Source organism: Notothenia rossii (genome assembly GCF_949606895.1).
Source record: "Notothenia rossii genome assembly, chromosome: 10".
Classification (NCBI taxonomy): Eukaryota; Metazoa; Chordata; class Actinopteri; order Perciformes; family Nototheniidae; genus Notothenia; species Notothenia rossii.
In genome coordinates, this window is record NC_136908.1 from 1,979,265 (window position 1) to 1,996,418 (window position 17,154).

At 42.0% G+C, this 17,154-nt stretch overlaps 2 protein-coding genes across 4 annotated transcripts in view; one reads left to right on the top strand and one right to left on the bottom strand.

Moving 5' to 3' along the window:
- Nucleotides 1–1,405, top strand: part of LOC307022054 (DNA topoisomerase 2-beta-like) — a gene marked incomplete at its 5' end in the record, with an annotated part of 6,147 nt that extends 4,742 nt beyond the window's left edge. The window contains 3 exons of the mRNA XM_079654628.1: nucleotides 1–88; nucleotides 170–264; nucleotides 960–1,405. The exon at nucleotides 1–88 is cut by the window's left edge and continues 62 nt beyond it. Coding sequence (XP_079510754.1) covers nucleotides 1–88; nucleotides 170–264; nucleotides 960–1,109 — 333 coding nt within the window. The 3' untranslated portion in view covers nucleotides 1,110–1,405. The remainder of the gene's footprint in view (nucleotides 89–169; nucleotides 265–959) is intronic.
- A 3,526-nt stretch (nucleotides 1,406–4,931) lies between these two features.
- Nucleotides 4,932–17,154, bottom strand: part of LOC307022899 (retinoic acid receptor beta-like) — a 205,629-nt gene continuing 193,406 nt past the window's right edge. For all 3 annotated transcript variants that reach the window (XM_079655808.1, XM_079655810.1, XM_079655809.1), the window contains 3 exons: nucleotides 15,647–15,851; nucleotides 9,818–9,976; nucleotides 4,932–8,118 (listed from right to left, as the gene is read on the bottom strand). In XM_079655808.1, coding sequence (XP_079511934.1) covers nucleotides 7,787–8,118; nucleotides 9,818–9,976; nucleotides 15,647–15,851 — 696 coding nt within the window. In that variant the 3' untranslated portion in view covers nucleotides 4,932–7,786. The remainder of the gene's footprint in view (nucleotides 8,119–9,817; nucleotides 9,977–15,646; nucleotides 15,852–17,154) is intronic.

A 17,154-nucleotide genomic window follows, 5' to 3' on the forward strand; every position in this document is an offset into this window, starting at 1 on the left:
GCAAAGAAAGCTGATAAATCCATCTTCGACTCGGACTCTGACACCGGGTCCAAGAAACCAGCAGCAGCATCAGCTTCAGCTCCTAAAGGTACAGTGCGCTGTCTGTCTTATTCAAATAATGAACACAACATTTAAAAGTCCTTTAACGGTTTGGTCTGTGTTTATCCAGGTGGTGCAGGGAGAGGCAGGGGGAGGAAGAGGAAGGGCTCCGGGTCTGAAGACGAGTACAGTCCCATGAAGAAGGAGAGGACACCGGTCGGCAAAGTGAGTTTTCTCCGGCAGTGTTTGTGTTTTTGCATTTTGGCTTTATATTTGGTTCTGTACTTATACAGCTCTTTATCAGGTAGGGCTGTACCCGAATATTCGAATATTCGTTCGTTGGAGTACTATTCGGATTTCAATTTCGTTATTCGGATATTCGTTTTGTTAGTTTTTTCCCCGTTTTTTTTCTCAAATTGAATTCATTGAAATCTCCAATATCAACGTAAGAGCTTGTGCCTCTTCGGGGGGTGCTAACACTTAACCATAAACGTTATCGTTTACTTTCTCCGTCTTTATATGTAGATATTACTTTTCTCCGTTAATCTCCGTCACGTTGTTTCCATAGCAACAACAACTTCCTGTCAACAGCGCTACCTCTCCTTCAAAATAAAAGCATGTCCATAAACAGGAAGCCAAGCCAAATTACACTGAAGACATATACAACTGCAACGACAGTAACAAACACAATGCGATATGCTTTTCAATTTCAAAGAACACAAATTGGGTTACATTAACAAATAACTCTAAAACAACAATACTGTAGAATAACAAAAAGAATGCCGTGAATAAACCGAAATACACGTGTTGAATCGGTTCGCTGCTGATTACTGCGTGTTTCCTTGTGTGTTGTGAAGAAGCCTCAGACATGGTACTTTATAGCAGACAGTATATTTATAACGTGTTTCCTTGTTGTGCAGAAGCCTCAGAAACCTCCGTCAGACGATGAAGACGATCACTTCCTGAGCGTCTCGTCTGCAAACCGTCCGGGTCGAGCCAAGAAGGAAGTGAGTTACTTTGTGGATTCAGATAACCCAGAAGAAGAAGACGACGACGACATGTTCGATTAAACACACACTTCAAACACATTCCACCCCCCCAACCTTGTGTTCCCCCCCCCCCCACAGACTTTTGTACATTTCCTCCTTCGTTTTATTTCCATTAATGGTGACGTTCAATGATTTTTAACGTGTGGTTGTTTTACACTTTTTCTTATACATATACAGGTTTCTTTTTTTATTGCTCATTGAAATGTTCCGTATTTGTCCGAAGCGGCTTTTAGAAGTTTAGACAGCGGTGCTTTAGCACTCTTTAATTGTTAAAATACTATGTAACTTTTTGAACATGAAGTAAACGATGAAATGTCCACGATGTGTCCGCCTGATTATTTCATGACTCTAAATTACGCAGAGGAGAACGTTATCACTTGCCGTCACACGGAAATCATTTCTTATTGTGATATATCAATCATGAGAGACTTAGTTTTTAGTTTAACCCTTACGTTGTGTTCGGGTCTCCCGTGACCCGGTTCAAGTTCAAATTATATAATAACTACGCTGTTTTTTTTTTTTTTATCGGAACAAGGCTTCATGATATCCTCCACAACAGATATATAAACACTGCACAACTCATTTTGATCATTTTTGCCAAGTCAGAAGGTCTCTACAAAAAATCACACTCACACAGACACTCACTCACACACTCACCTGACTCGGAGGGACATGTCCTACCAAGGAAGCGTCCTCGACATTGAGAAACACCCTGTGACTTTCTAAAGGGAATTTGACTACACCACATATTTTTAAACAATATTCGACATACTATACTATGACTTTTTAAAGATGTTAGACATATACTATGTTTTAAAATATGTGACCTACTAAACCAAACCTTTGTTCATTATTCTTCAACTTACCATATTACGACTTTTCAATTTGTCTGCACAATATACTATAAAATACACTATACTGCACACATTATTAAAGATGTGATTCTCTCCTCTGATTGGACGCCACATTATAGATTCACACACAAGTATTTTTTAAAATAAATATATTTTATTACTTTGCCAGGACAGTTCATGGTAAAGTTTAACAGTATATGAACATAAAAAGCATTATGTTAATGTACAAACAGAGACAGTATTTAAAATGGACAGCTGAAACAGGTAAAACCATTTCAGCCAATGGGAGGGCAGCAGAGAGCAAACAAGCCCCGCCCCTTCTACCCTCATGCCCAATCGGACGTGAGCATCATGTCTCATAGTAACAGGACTGTACAACACTGCGTGTGATCGGTGGAAAGAAGGCGACTGGACAACAACAGAGCGTTGTGATTGGTTCTGAGGTTCACGTGGTGAAGGAACGATGTTTAATCCTGGGTTAGACCGACATGTGGGGCTGAGATTAAACCTATTATGGGATGCTTTTGTGTTTGAATTATTGTCATACAAAATTGAATTGAAAATTGAGTCAAAAATGGGAATTTCACTTTTTTTTTACATTTGTTAATAAATTGTTGACATTAAAATTTGAATAAAACAGATAAATACATATAATTCTGCCGAGAAGGAAACAAGCCATTAAATATATGTAACATGAATTTATAAAAGGGCTAGCAACGGACAGTAGTTTGCTTAAAATAATAAAAATGTATAAGAATAACAGGGACTTTTATTTTAACTTTATCAACAAAACATGCACATTTTTACATATAACTTTCAACCCTACGCTTCCTGTAGTATTTCAAATACATATTTATTATTTTGTGGCATTCAAAAGCTCAAATAAATTCTATAAATTCACCTAAAACCCTTTAAAAAATGCTAAATGTATTCCAACTTGGAATAAATGCATATTGCTGTATAATAGATTTCATGTGAAGAAGATCCCTTTATCGTCTAAAAAGGATCAGTTCTCCGCCCCACATGTCGGTATAACCCTGGCTCCTTAGTGGACCTGTTCACCAAATCGCTGTCTATTGATTGGGTTTGATTGATTGACAGCTGATTGGCTCCCTGGTTGAGATGGAGGCTCTGTTGTTAGACATGAAACAGGAACAAAAACATGATGTCCATTTCCTTCATGTCCGTCCCAAATCAGCTCTCCAAAATCCAGTTCCTCCTCCTCCTCCTCCTCCTCCTCCTCCTCCATTCTTCTTTATCTTTTGTACACTTGGACGTGAGTTCCCAAGGACGACTTGAAAGGTCTTTTCCCCACAGAGCTGCCAGTTGTAATGCAAAGCAAACATCACTTATATAACACCTCCGCAGTGAGCTAGATAGTAGAGTATTACAGTTACGTCGGTACAACATTCAACAGAAAACAAGAGTCAAATTCAGCATCGTGGAGTTTGTTTGCTGCAGGAACAGAGGAGTCGTCCCTGCTGCGTTCAGGGGTCGGGGGTGAACATTCGTTGGGCTGTTTTCCAGCTTCAAATAAAAATAAAAACACCAAAGATGGCTCCCTCCCTCTCTCGCCAGGAGAACAGAGAGGGAGCCTTTCTAGTTTCCGTAACACTGCATTCTGACATTATTCACATTCAAACGGTTAAATAAAGGTCTGCTCTGGTTTCCCTTATGATATGTATTTCTGAGCAGGAATGGATTGCAGATGAGTTTTATTTCTTCTTATTAATATGTGCTGCTGCGACCCAGAGCCCCTCACTGCCCTAAAGGGTGACTTACTCTCTGTTTTGGATCAAAATGCAAGAAGCTGAATGACTCACTGAGACCGCGTCACTGAGATGTTTGTGCCAGGTTTTCAATTTGAATCTGTTTCTGAGAAGCTTAGTGATTTATCAGCTGCAGTGTCAACAAGCTCCACTTTGAAAATTCGGCTAAAGTTTAAATATAACGGCGTCCAAAATCAACCTGACTCTCTACGACTTATTGAAGAAAGTAATTCACATTAAAAGCGGTATTGTGAAATGCGACCTTTGTCTTGTGGGATTCATATTTTCTTATCCATACTAGTAACGAAAGTGATTTGACTGACCTCCAGAAAAAACTTCATATATATGTATAATAAATCCTAATATAGTACGTCAAGAAATGTCAGAACATTCACAGCAAAGAGTGTTAAAAAGTCAAAGAATATTAAGTTGAAAAACACTTGTCTAAAAGTATTTTAAAATTGTTTTTTAAGTATGTCGAAAAAAATGAAAAATAGTCATAGTATAGCTTTTGGAAAAATATCCTATGACAGTCAAAGTATATTCAATTAAAAAATATTCTGGAATTTTTTTAATAATTTTACATATCCCAAAAAATACCTTAAAAATAAATAAAATAACGTGTGAAAAAATATCATGAAAAAGTCATTAAGTATGTCGAAAAAAAGAAAAACTAATGACGAAAGATCTGACTAATAATCGTTAACTGAACATCTTTCAATTCAGATGAACCCAATTGAACCCTCGGCACAAACACCTCCACGTGTCACTGAGTCTTCTTCCTGCTTCTCTCCGTCAGCAGTGAGGAAGCATTTCCAAAGCTTTCGGGTTTTAATATTCTCTTGTGCTTCATGTCTTTACATCTGAGCTTCAGGTATTTCCAGATGTTTCAGCAGCAGAGAGGGGGGGGGGGGGGGGGGGGGGGGGGGGTCCTGTGAGAGGAGGAGATATCACCTCTTCCTATTGGTCGGGAGAGGTGGGAAGTAACTAAGTAGATGTACTCAAGAACTGTACTTAAGTAGAGTGTTACTCCTCTACACTTCAGAGGTACATGGTGTACTTTTCTACTTTTACTCAAGTACAAGATCTGAGTACTTCTACTTTTACCACAAGATCTGAGTACTTCTACTTTTACTGAAGTACAAGATCTGAGTACTTCTACTTTTACTCAAGTACAACATCTGAGTACTTCTACTTTTACTCAAGTACAACATCTGAGTACTTCTACTCGAGTACTTCTCCCACCTCTGTTGTTCATATTGTGTTGCTATCTTCCACTTTCCCCGCCTCTCAGTGATATAGAGCTGTGTTTGTAGAGAAGCTTCTCCATCGTGTAAATGTTTCTCAAACGGTCCGAGGATCGAGGCTGTGTGCTTCTACGTTTCTACGTTTCTACGTCAGTGTACAATCGTCCCGGTTATCAGAATGTTTTGTAAGGGTTGCGTTTCCCTCCGTCTGCTCAGCGGTTTCTAAAAGACACTTCTAAGAGGAGAGGGGAGGTTCTGCTCGTAAGGCGTCACAGAGAGTGTGTGGTGGAGCCCAGGTTGAAATGCTGTTAGTGAAGGATACACACTCATCAGGTCATCAGTCAATTAGGCGTCTTTGAGTTCATGAAAAGCGCTATATAAATAAAAACTATTATTATTATTATCATCAAGTCATAGCGGGCTGCGATCACACGTACCAACACCGACGTAGCGCTGCGAGCTAACAGAGAACACGCCTTCATGTGATCTAAAGGAACCAAAGGGCTGCAGTTGATGATTTCTATCAGTTTCACTTCCACTGTGCTCCTCAAAGCAAGTGGTGAGAGTTTGAAATGGTAGCACTGCAAGCGAGTGACGTAAAGCAGCAAAAGAGAGCTGTCATTGTATTCAAATGTGGGTCATTCTTTCTGCCATGATTTATGTAGGTTTTTATTACTCATCAAAATCATTGCTGAGATCTCAAAAACGAAGCATAGCATTTCTAGTAATATAGAACATTATTGTGTGACAGAAAATCAACACAAATGCTGCAAGAAAAACCTAGTTTAGTTCTTTTTTTGAACGTTGTGGTCGCGATTTATCCAGGTTTGAACATCAGTAATGTAAGTGCATGACGCCCGTTTGAACTGTGTTCCTCAGTATTCTCTAATAATTGATTCCTTTCCCTGGTAACGACCGCTCCTCTAAAGAGATGTATATTGGTTTGATAAGACTATACACTAGGGATGTAACGATACCAAAAACTCACGGTACGATATTATCGCAATAAAAAGTCCACGGCACAATATTTATCGTGATATTGAAAAATAAAGGAAAAAAATGTGATTTTTTTTTTTTTTTTACTTTAATTTTTTTTTCTTTATGAAATAATAAATCTGATTCGTACAGCATTTTAGTAGGATAGTAGTATTTTAAAGTGTCAACAATATAATAATCAGACCCTGCAATAGAATGAATCAAGTTTCACTCAACTCTAACTCACTCACTAACTCACTCACTCACTCAGCACCATCAAGGTTATCTTTTAGGAATATGAGCATGTCCACATTTCCAGGTAGGAGCTGGGATGTTTGGGCGTTTACAATATCCTACATATCCCCTGCTGTGGAAAAAACTCTCTTGCTTGGTACTGATGTTGCCGGGACAGAGAGATATGCTTTGGCCATGGGTGACAGCAGTGGATCAAACTGTGCATTGTCTCTCCACCTCTTCAAAAACAATACCGTGTTTACCAAGAAGGTGAGGCTTATTGACAGGGCCAGATATAAATATACTTTTGGTACTTCTCAATGTCTCTAGGTGTGTACATGTAGCCGTGGAAATACCATGTCCTTTTGTGTTATCTGTTGTTTTATGTTCATGTTGTAACCTACATGCTGCCATGTTGGACAGGTCTCCCTTGAAAAAGAGATCGATGATCTAATTGGGGCCATCTGGTTCAATAAAGGTTTTAAAAAAAAGTTATTTAAAGAAAAAAAAGAAATATATCTTTTTAAATCGTGGTAGATTTGGTCAGTCTCACAACGGTATTGAGACATTTATTTATCGCGATATATCGTTACATCTCTACGTATATACTCATCAAAATAATTTCTGAGATCTCAAAATCAAAACATAGCATTTCTAGTAATATAGGATATTATTGTGTGACATAAAAGCCTCAACTCTGATGCAAAAAACTACAGTTTAGGGCTTTTTTTGAAGGTTTCGGTCGTGATTTATTCAGGTCAATGGTGTAAGTGCATGACGTCCGTTTGAACTGCATTCCTCAGAATCTCTAATTGATTCGTTTCCCTGGTAACGCTCCTCTTTCCACAGAACAACTCATCATGCTCTGAACCAGATCAGGACGAACGCAGACCCTTCAGACGAGTTAACCGGATGAGTTAGCGTAGCATCGGTTTGTTTAACCTCCTAACCGACCAGACGGTGATAATAAAGTGCGACACAGTTAGAGTTGGATCATGGTCGGGGTTAAAGGTTAAAGGTTAAAGGTTAACAAAGGTCACAGCCGTTCATTCCTCTGAACTCTGATGAGTGCGTATCGAAGGCTGTTGTTGAGCTCGAGAGGAGCTTTGCATTCTGGCGGATTCATGACGGGTTAAAAAAGACGGAAAACATTTTTTTAAATATAGCAAGACAAATATAAAATATTCCGTAATGTCTATAAGCAATAACATTCTAGATAACTTCTCCGGAAAGGACCGCTGTCAGTCCCGCTCGCCTCAGAGATAATATTTAAGACAATGATTAAAAAGCACCACAAAATCCATCATAGAAACAGAGACTCCGTCCGATGGTATTTACAACGTGTGTGCCGTCAATACAGGGTTAAATTCACTCATCAATCTCCCATCATGCATTAGGGTTTACAAAGGAGACCTGAGGGGAATCTCCTCTTACTTCTTCGTCCAAAACACCGAGTCCAAATGATTCACACGAGGCCTCCCATGTCTTCTTTTTAAGGGGAATAGAAGTAAAGATACCTAGCAAGGAGGGAAGCCTAGCAAGGAGGGAAGCCTTGCTAGGAGGGAAGCCTTGCTAGGATGCTCCTTTCTGGGCAAAGGAAAGTCAGAAAGAGACTTTTTTTAGGACTTGTCTCCGGGCGGAAAAGCCTCTTCGGTGTCCGGAAACTCCGGCGATTCAGCGGTTTTTTCGTTGGGAGTTTCGTTTCTCCGAGGAGTTTCTTCCTCCTCCTCCTCTTCCTCTTTAGCCGGGGTTTCGCTCTTCTTCTTGCCGCCCTTGCTGCTGCTCTTCCCGCTGTTTTTCTTGCCCTTCTTCCCTCCTTTCTTCCCGCCCCCGGAGCTCTTCTCCCCGCCGCTCGAGCCGTCCTGACCCTCCGAGTTCTCCAACATCTCCTGGATGAGCGGCGGCATCGAACCGGGAATCTCCATCTTCAGAGAGATGACCCGCTCGGCGCCTGCAAGACAACGAGGAGGGCAGAAGAAGAGGGGTTAAGATAAAGAAGTTATTATTATTAGTTTTGTAGTTTTTGCATAAAACTATGTGGTCACAACATTTCTAATGGCATCAAAGAGGAAGACATTACAATTTCTTTTAAAGTGGACCTATCATGCTATATGTGAATAATATAGTGTAGGACCATACCTATATAAGGCATATTTATACTTTTCATTTTTCAAAATGTCAAACAGATGCATTTTAGCCATTCCTCATTTTGCTCAATTTAACACTGTCTTTGCATCATGGGCTGATTCTGTGAGAACAGCACCATCTACAGGCCTGGCATATGTACTACAGCGTCTCCAGCGCTTTCCAACGGCAATGTCCGTGGCTGTCTCCTCCTGATTGGTGGAGTTAGCCCAATAGCCGTAGCGCCACTTCTGTGACGTCATAGAAGTGTTCAAATCTGGATCAGTCTATCAGATCCGTTGCAGCCCCTTTTTAATAGATTTGGGTATGGAGGAAAATAGAGAGGGTTGTGTTTTCTGACACTTGGTGAGTTCCCTGGAACACCGGGGACACATATTCATGTAGAAAAGACAAAAGTGCATTTTGCATGATAGGTCACCTTTAAATGAAGCCCAACACATTTCTGACACGAAAGAATCAAACGATGACAAGTTACTTGTTAGACGCTTTTATCCAAAGCAACTAACATACTCAATACTGTGGACAATCCCCACAGGAGCACTTTGGGGTGAAGTGTCTCAGGGACACAACGACATGCTGACTGCAGTGGGGTTTGAACCTGTGCTCCCCGATCCCAACACCAACGCACAACCCACTGCGCCACACCCTCCCTGACATGAAGGCTGTAAATAGTTACCCGTGGTGCACTTCATGTGTTTAGTTATACGCAAAAAAACGTGCAATTACGTATCTGCCACCACTAAAAACTGTTAATATTTACATTAATAATAATAATAATAATAATAATAATACATTTAATTTTAAAGACGCTTTACAGTGGTTTGATAAAACATGATAAAATTGAATTAAAGAAAATAAATAAATATTAAAACAGCAACATGATTCAAATGAAAAGCCAGTCTGTGTTTTGGTCAGTGTTTGATTTCGGTCACATGAACGACGTCTCTGTTTCCTGGAGTTATTTAACTCTGTGAGAGTACAGATGTATTATCATGCTGCTGTGTTTAGTGTATCTTTGTAACTCTGGTAACCATTTCCTTATCTTGTCTTATCTCATTTTATAAAATAAGATAAGATGTACTTCGTTAATCCCAATTTGGGAAATGGTTTGGTTGCAGCAGCAATAACAAATCAAAAGAGTAGAAATAAACTATTCTAAAATATAAACACATTGATTGATAGATTCGATTAAATATACTTCAAATATACTTTTTGTCTTGAATGACATCAGATCAAATCCACGTCTGGCTAAGCTAATTATTGATTTAATAGTTTAGTATAGTGAGCACCATAAAGATGGATGTGTATACATTTAGATTCAATAGGAACTAGCTTGTTATTGTTGACAGATTTGAATATGCACTTCCATGTTATATGTAGTGGGGGTTCCCTGCTCTCATGTTTCCAGGGTTCTGCTGTAAACGCCCCGTGGTGATTCAGCTCCCGCCCCGATGTGAGAGGCCCCCCCTGCAGACCCCCATCAGATGAAAGAGGGTTTCCTGTACCTTTAGCGCTGATGCTCCGCAGGTCGGTGATCTTCATCAGGGTTTTGGGGAACATGTGAGGTTTGCTCGGCCTCCTCTTCCTCACGTAGATCTTCAGAGCTTCAAGAAGAGGCTCCTGCATCTCGTCCACTTTAGAGGGTTCCTCCAGGTCCTGGCGGTCTGACACACACACACACACACACACACACACACACACACACACACACACACACACACACACACACACACACACACACACACACACACACACACACACACACACACACACACACACACACACACTTTCTCTTCAACAATCTGAGCTCCAACTCAAGGCAGATTGAACCATGACGAGTGAGTGAGTGTATCTGATGCAGACGGGCTTCAGGCTGATTCATGAATCTCAGCGTGAAGCCGGACTGATTGAGAGGAAGAGTTTATCTTTTCATGTCGACTTATTTTCTGCAGACGGCAGAGATGAGGACAAAGAGATAAAGTTGAGCAGAAACTCATTTCAATCCTCTGCTTTGAGTGTTAAGCTCTGATAACGGAGGGCTTAAAGCGTCACACAGCAGGAAGCAGCAACTCTAATAAGGGAACGAAAGGAGGATTCAGATCTACAGTGGCTAACGTGCTGCAACGGCCTAAACCTCTCCATCAGGACAAACTGCAGCTTCAGAAAGGAAGCAGATATAAAAACACAAAGGTTCCACATGAAGAAACATCTCCAGCAAATTGAGGAGACATGGAGACACTAAAGAGTGATGCACACAGCTGGGAGACCAGGGGACACTAAAGAGTGATGCACACAGCTGGGGGACCAGGGAACACTAAAGAGTGATGCACACAGCTGGAGACCAGGGGACACTAAAGAGTGACGCACACAGCTGGAGACCAGGGGACACTAAAGAGTGACACACACAGTTGGAGACCAGGGGACACTAAAGAGTGACACACACAGCTGGGAGACCAGGGGACACTAAAGAGTGACGCACACAGCTGGAGACCAGGGGACACTAAAGAGTGACGCACACAGCTGGAGACCAGGGGACACTAAAAAGTGACGCACACAGCTGGAGACCAGGGGACACTAAAGAGTGACGCACACAGCTGGAGACCAGGGGACACTCAAAAGTGACGCACACAGCTGGGAGACCAGGGGATACTAAAGAGTGAAGCACACATCTGGGAGACCAGGGGACACTAAAGAGTAACGCACACAGCTGGGAGACCAGGGGACACTAAAGAGTGACACACACAGCTGGGAGACCAGGGGACACTAAAGAGTGACACACACAGCTGGGAGACCAGGGGACACTAAAGAGTGACGCACACAGCTGGGAGACCAGGGGACACTAAGGAGTGACGCACACGGCTGGGAGACCAGGGGACACTAAAGAGTGACACACACAGAGAAGGGAATATATTCAGACACCACACACACTTCTCCAGCAGGGGGCAGTGTGTGAGTGGAGATCAGCAGAAAGTGTAACGTGTGATGACAGATTGAATCAGAGTGTCTCTCACTGTCCAGGGTTAGGCACCAGCCTGTGATATCTCTGGGGATTAAGAGCTATAATATAAATATAGATAAATATTTATTGTTGGATGAAACCCAGCTGGTGACGGACAGCGACCACAGGTGGGAGAGAGGAGGAACATTTAGGAGTAAAACTTGGTGTGTGAGGAATGTAAAGGAGTCCAATACCGGCTTCTGAAATGTGATCGAGAAGAAGTATGTGTGTGTGTGCGTGCATGTGCGCGTGTGTGTGTGTGTGTGTGTGTGTGTGCGTGCGTGTGTGTGTGTGTGCAACGTGTGTGTGTGTGTGTGTGTGTGTGTGTGTGCAACGTGTGTGCAGTGTGTGTGTGTGTGTGTGTGTGTGTGTGTGTGTGTGTGTGTGTGTGTGTGTGTGTGTGCATGTGTGTGTGTGTGCAACGTGTGTGTGTGCAACGTGTGTGTGTGTGTGTGTGTGTGTGCATGTGTGTGTACATGTGTGTGTGCATGTATGTGCGTGCATGTGCGCGTGTGTGTGTCTGGGTGTGTGCGTGCGTGCGCGTGTGTGTGTGTGCGTGCGTGTTTGCGTGTGTGTGCGTGGGTTCCTTTTTGATGTGTGAATGATGAATCCAGTGGTTCTCAAACTTTTTCTGTCAGGCTGTCTTTGGAGAAAAAAAAAAGTCGGCCCCCCCCAACACAAATAGTCAGGCTCAGTGGCGGCGCAAGAGATTTATTTTGGGGGTGCTGTGGGGTAGCTTGACGTTTCATAGAGGGTGCTCAAACATGAAGGGTTTCCCATTAATGCACCAGCGCTACAGTTGAGTTTTATACTGCAAGACTCCTCACGCAAATACACAATGTACCCGCGACTGTTTCAATGAAGGCTCGATAATCAGCTCACAGCATATAGGTGTAATCAGGGGTCAAGTGCTATTTTTATAGGTGGTGTGTGGACCCTATATCCTCTAGGGCAGTGGTTTTCAACTGGTGGGTCGCGACCCGGGCCCGTTTCAAGTGGGTCGCAGATGTGTGAGTGAAGAAAAAAAAATATTTCCTTTTTTTTTTTTGAGGGAAAAAAAGTCTTTTATTTTGAAGGCCCGATTTTCTAACGCTGTGCATGCAGTAGGCGTTGGACTGAAAGTACCAGAGACCATGAACGGTTTGGAAAACTCAATAAAACATCTTTGCTGATGTTTTCTCGAGTCTTCTGGCCAATCAGAATCAAGATTGTTGCCGGAAGTCCCCACGGAGAATAACTTTGCGGTATAACTATTCTTTATACATCCATGGGTACAACTTCAGATACAGATGAACACATAATGAAATATGACCCCCGGTTTGATGATTGACAGGTCACAGAACAATGGGAGCTATCTACCCTTACCCACAATTTAAAGTAAGTCACACAGACTATCTCCTCTTTGCTCTTCTCGCAGCAAGATGTCAGAACAAAGTGAAAAACAAACAATGGCATCAAATATTATGAATATGTTGGGTAGTAAAAGATTTATTTATTTTCTTCTCAGAGTGTACCAGAATGGGTAGTTTATATGTTAGTATTTCAAAAAATCTCCTGGGGGAGAATCCCCCCAGACCCCCCTGCTGGGGGTGGGTTTTCAGCATGTGTGCCTTTTTATACAGTTCAGCTTTGATTCAATCATCTCATTAAACATTTTTTAAAAGCATACTTTAGTTCTATGAAGGGATATAAGGGATATGCACTGTACTTCACTTTAATTAATAATGTTTGCTGAAAAGAGTATATTTTACTGCACAATTTTTTTGTTGAATAGATTTGAGTGGTTCAAAATTTCGGGCCGCGATGTATTGACTAAGGAAAAAGTGGGTCTCGAGGCCTGACCAGTTGAGAACCACTGCTCTAGGGGGGTCCGGGGGCAAGCTACCCCGGGAAGATTTATTTTCAAATATTGAAGTTAAAAGCATCAACCTGTTGCAATTTGAGAGCAAAATGTGATATGATATGTATACACACCTATCGTACGTATTTTATACGTGGCGGGACACCACTCCGCTCCTCCGCTCCCTTCACTGGCTTCCAGTAACTGCTAGAATCCACTTCAAGACACTGGTACTTGCGTACCATGCTGTGAATGGATCTGGCCCTTCCTACATCCAGGACATGGTTAAACCGTACACCCCAGCACGTGCACTCCACTCTGCATCAGCCAATCAGCTCGCTGCACCCGCACTGCGAGGGGGACCCAAGTTCCCATCAGCAGAAACACGTGGGTTTGCTATCCTGGATCCAAAATGGTGGAATGAGCTCCCCATTGAAATCAGGACAGCAGAAAGCTTACACATCTTCTTCAGACTGAAAACTCATCTCACTTCGAGAGATAGAATTACTAACAAAGCATTTATATACTAATAAAGGGCTGGCTTATCTAAAGCCAGTTGAGTAGCACTTGAAATGTTTGGCTCTATGAAACCTGATGTACTTATATGATTCTGTTTTCTTCAAGGTTGTATCTTCTTGGTCGAATGCACTTATTGCAAGTTGCTTTGGATAAAAGCCTCAGCTAAATGAAATGTAATGTCAGCATGTTGTGTTTCTACTTTAAAGAGTCCTCTCCTGCTGATGTTCAGGTGTATATCAGTATGTTGTGTCTCTACTTTAAAGAGTCCCCTCCTGCTGATGTTCAGGTGTATATCAGTATGTAGTGTCTCTACTTTAAAGAGTCCTCTCCTGCTGATGTTCAGGTGTATATCAGTATGTAGTGTCTCTACTTTAAAGAGTCCTCTCCTGCTGATATTCAGGTGTATATCAGTATGTAGTGTCTCTACTTTAAAGAGTCCTCTCCTGCTGATGTTCAGGTGTATATCAGTATGTAGTGTCTCTACTTTAAAGAGTCCCCTCCTGCTGATGTTCAGGTGTATATCAGTATGTAGTGTCTCTACTTTAAAGAGTCCTCTCCTGCTGATGTTCAGGTGTATATCAGTATGTAGTGTATCTACTTTAAAGAGTCCTCTCCTGCTGATGTTCAGGTGTATATCAGTATGTAGTGTTTCTACTTTAAAGAGTCCTCTCCTGCTGATGTTCAGGTGTATATCAGTATGTTGTGTCTCTACTTTAAAGAGTCCCCTCCTGCTGATGTTCAGGTGTATATCAGTATGTAGTGTCTCTACTTTAAAGAGTCCTCTCCTGCTGATGTTCAGGTGTATATCAGTATGTAGTGTCTCTACTTTAAAGAGTCCTCTCCTGCTGATGTTCAGGTGTATATCAGTATGTAGTGTCTCTACTTTAAAGAGTCCTCTCCTGCTGATGTTCAGGTGTATATCAGTATGTAGTGTCTCTACTTTAAAGAGTCCTCTCCAGCTGATGTTCAGGTGTATATCAGTATGTAGTGTCTCTACTTTAAAGAGTCCTCTCCTGCTGATGTTCAGGTGTATATCAGTATGTAGTGTCTCTACTTTAAAGAGTCCTCTCCTGTTGATGTTCAGGTGTATATCAGTATGTCGTGTCTCTACTTTAAAGAGTCCTCTCCTGCTGATGTTCAGGTGTATATCAGTATGTAGTGTCTCTACTTTAAAGAGTCCTCTCCTGCTGATGTTCAGGTGTATATCAGTATGTAGTGTCTCTACTTTAAAGAGTCCTCTCCTGCTGATGTTCAGGTGTATATCAGTATGTAGTGTCTCTACTTTAAAGAGTCCTCTCCTGCTGATGTTCAGGTGTATATCAGTATGTAGTGTCTCTACTTTAAAGAGTCCTCTCCTGCTGATGTTCAGGTGTATATCAGTATGTAGTGTATCTACTTTAAAGAGTCCTCTCCTGCTGATGTTTAGGTGTATATCAGTATGTAGCGTCCGTACTTTAAAGAGTCCTCTCCTGCTGATGTTCAGGTGTATATCAGTATGTAGCGTCCGTACTTTAAAGAGTCCTCTCCTGCTGGTGTTCAGGTGTATATCAGTATGTAGCGTCCGTACTTTAAAGAGTCCTCTCCTGATGATGTTCAGGTGTATATCAGTATGTAGTGTATCTACTTTAAAGAGTCCTCTCCTGCTGATGTTTAGGTGTATATCAGTATGTAGCGTCCGTACTTTAAAGAGTCCTCTCCTGCTGATGTTCAGGTGTATATCAGTATGTAGCGTCCGTACTTTAAAGAGTCCTCTCCTGCTGGTGTTCAGGTGTATATCAGTATGTAGCGTCCGTACTTTAAAGAGTCCTCTCCTGCTGATGTTCAGGTGTATATCAGTATGTAGCGTCCGTACTTTAAAGAGTCCTCTCCTGCTGATGTTCAGGTGTATATCAGTATGTAGCGTCCGTACTTTAAAGAGTCCTTTCCTGAAATAGTAGAATCAATCAAATCAATAGAGAGTGGTGTCTCTTCAAATACCTCCGGAGATGAGGCAGATGGCGCTCAGTAGCCCTGTCTCCGTGTCGTCCATCTCGATGGGCAGCAGCTGGTGAGCGAAGGTGAAGACGAGGTCTGTGAGCGGGCCGAAGCCGGCGTTGTGCATCTGAGTGCGGTTCAGAGTCAGGCCGTCGGAGAAGGTCATGGTGTCCTGATCCGGGGTGTAGCGCGTACAGATGCGCAGGATCTGAGGGGGACGAGGAGACAAAGATTTAAAGGACAGGTTACTTTACTTACTAGAGTTTGGCTTTTGTCTTTCAGTCGAGCAGCTTTTAGAGCACGCATCGAGAGTTGCTTCAGGCTGTCAGCGTGGAGAATGTTCACGAAACTTCATTTATCGGGTTAGAAAACCTCTTGGACTGAATCGATGATGTGACCATCAGCGATCAGCACAACAAACTAGTTTTCTGTCTCCTTCAAGGCAGCACAAAAGCTTTTACTGCCTCAAAAGCGACAGAGAGTTGAATCAAATAAAAATAATTGAGATATGAAAGTAAGTACGATTCATGCAGGTGTTATTCAGGGGAATCCAGTCTGGGGCTGTCTCAACATCAGACGATTCACCAAAGGTATTCAATATGACCCTATTATTCTAAATACTAATATGTTGCAACACCTCTAACGAACACTTCATCTTAAATAAAGACATGACATTCATCTGGCCAGTTTAACCAGCTGATCACCACAATCTATTTGTTAAGTCTTTTTATTTTCACACTTTATTAACCTGGTGTTTCTGACTGATAATAACTCTGAGAAGTGTGAGGCAGGTGGAAGAAGTTTCACATAAAGAACAACAAGCCAAACAATGACCTTCCTCACACTGAAGGAGAATCACCTGCTGCACAGTGTGTGTGTGTGTGTGTGTGTGTGTGTGTGTGTGTGTGTGTGTGTGTGTGTGTGTGTGTGTGTCTACAGTCTCCTTTGAAGCTGTGTGAGTGGGCCAGCTCTGACAGTGAGTGGCAGCGTGTCTGCAACATGAAACAGAATAAAACACGGCTGCTGGCGGTGACTCGCACCGGCTGGCCAGGCCTGGGCACACACACACACACGTGCACGCACGCACACACACACACACACTGCGTTTGATCTTCCCTGTCCAGTACCTACGCCCTTCGTTCAGACAGTAGAGCCAGCATCATCCCAGCTTCACCTCAACTCTTACACACCTGACAACTCGCTCCACGCTCTCTCACACACACACACACACACACACACACACACACACACACACACACACACACACACACACACACACACACACACACACACACACACACACACACACACACACACACACACACACACACACACACACACACACACACACACACACACACTTTTATTTCTTGAGATGTTTAGAATTTGGAATGTTTATTTCTAGTCTTTTAATTGTTAATGTACAATGCCGTGTCTTTTTATGCTGCTGCAACACAAACATTTCTCAAATTGGGATCAATAAAGTACTTCTTATCTTATCTTATAACAAG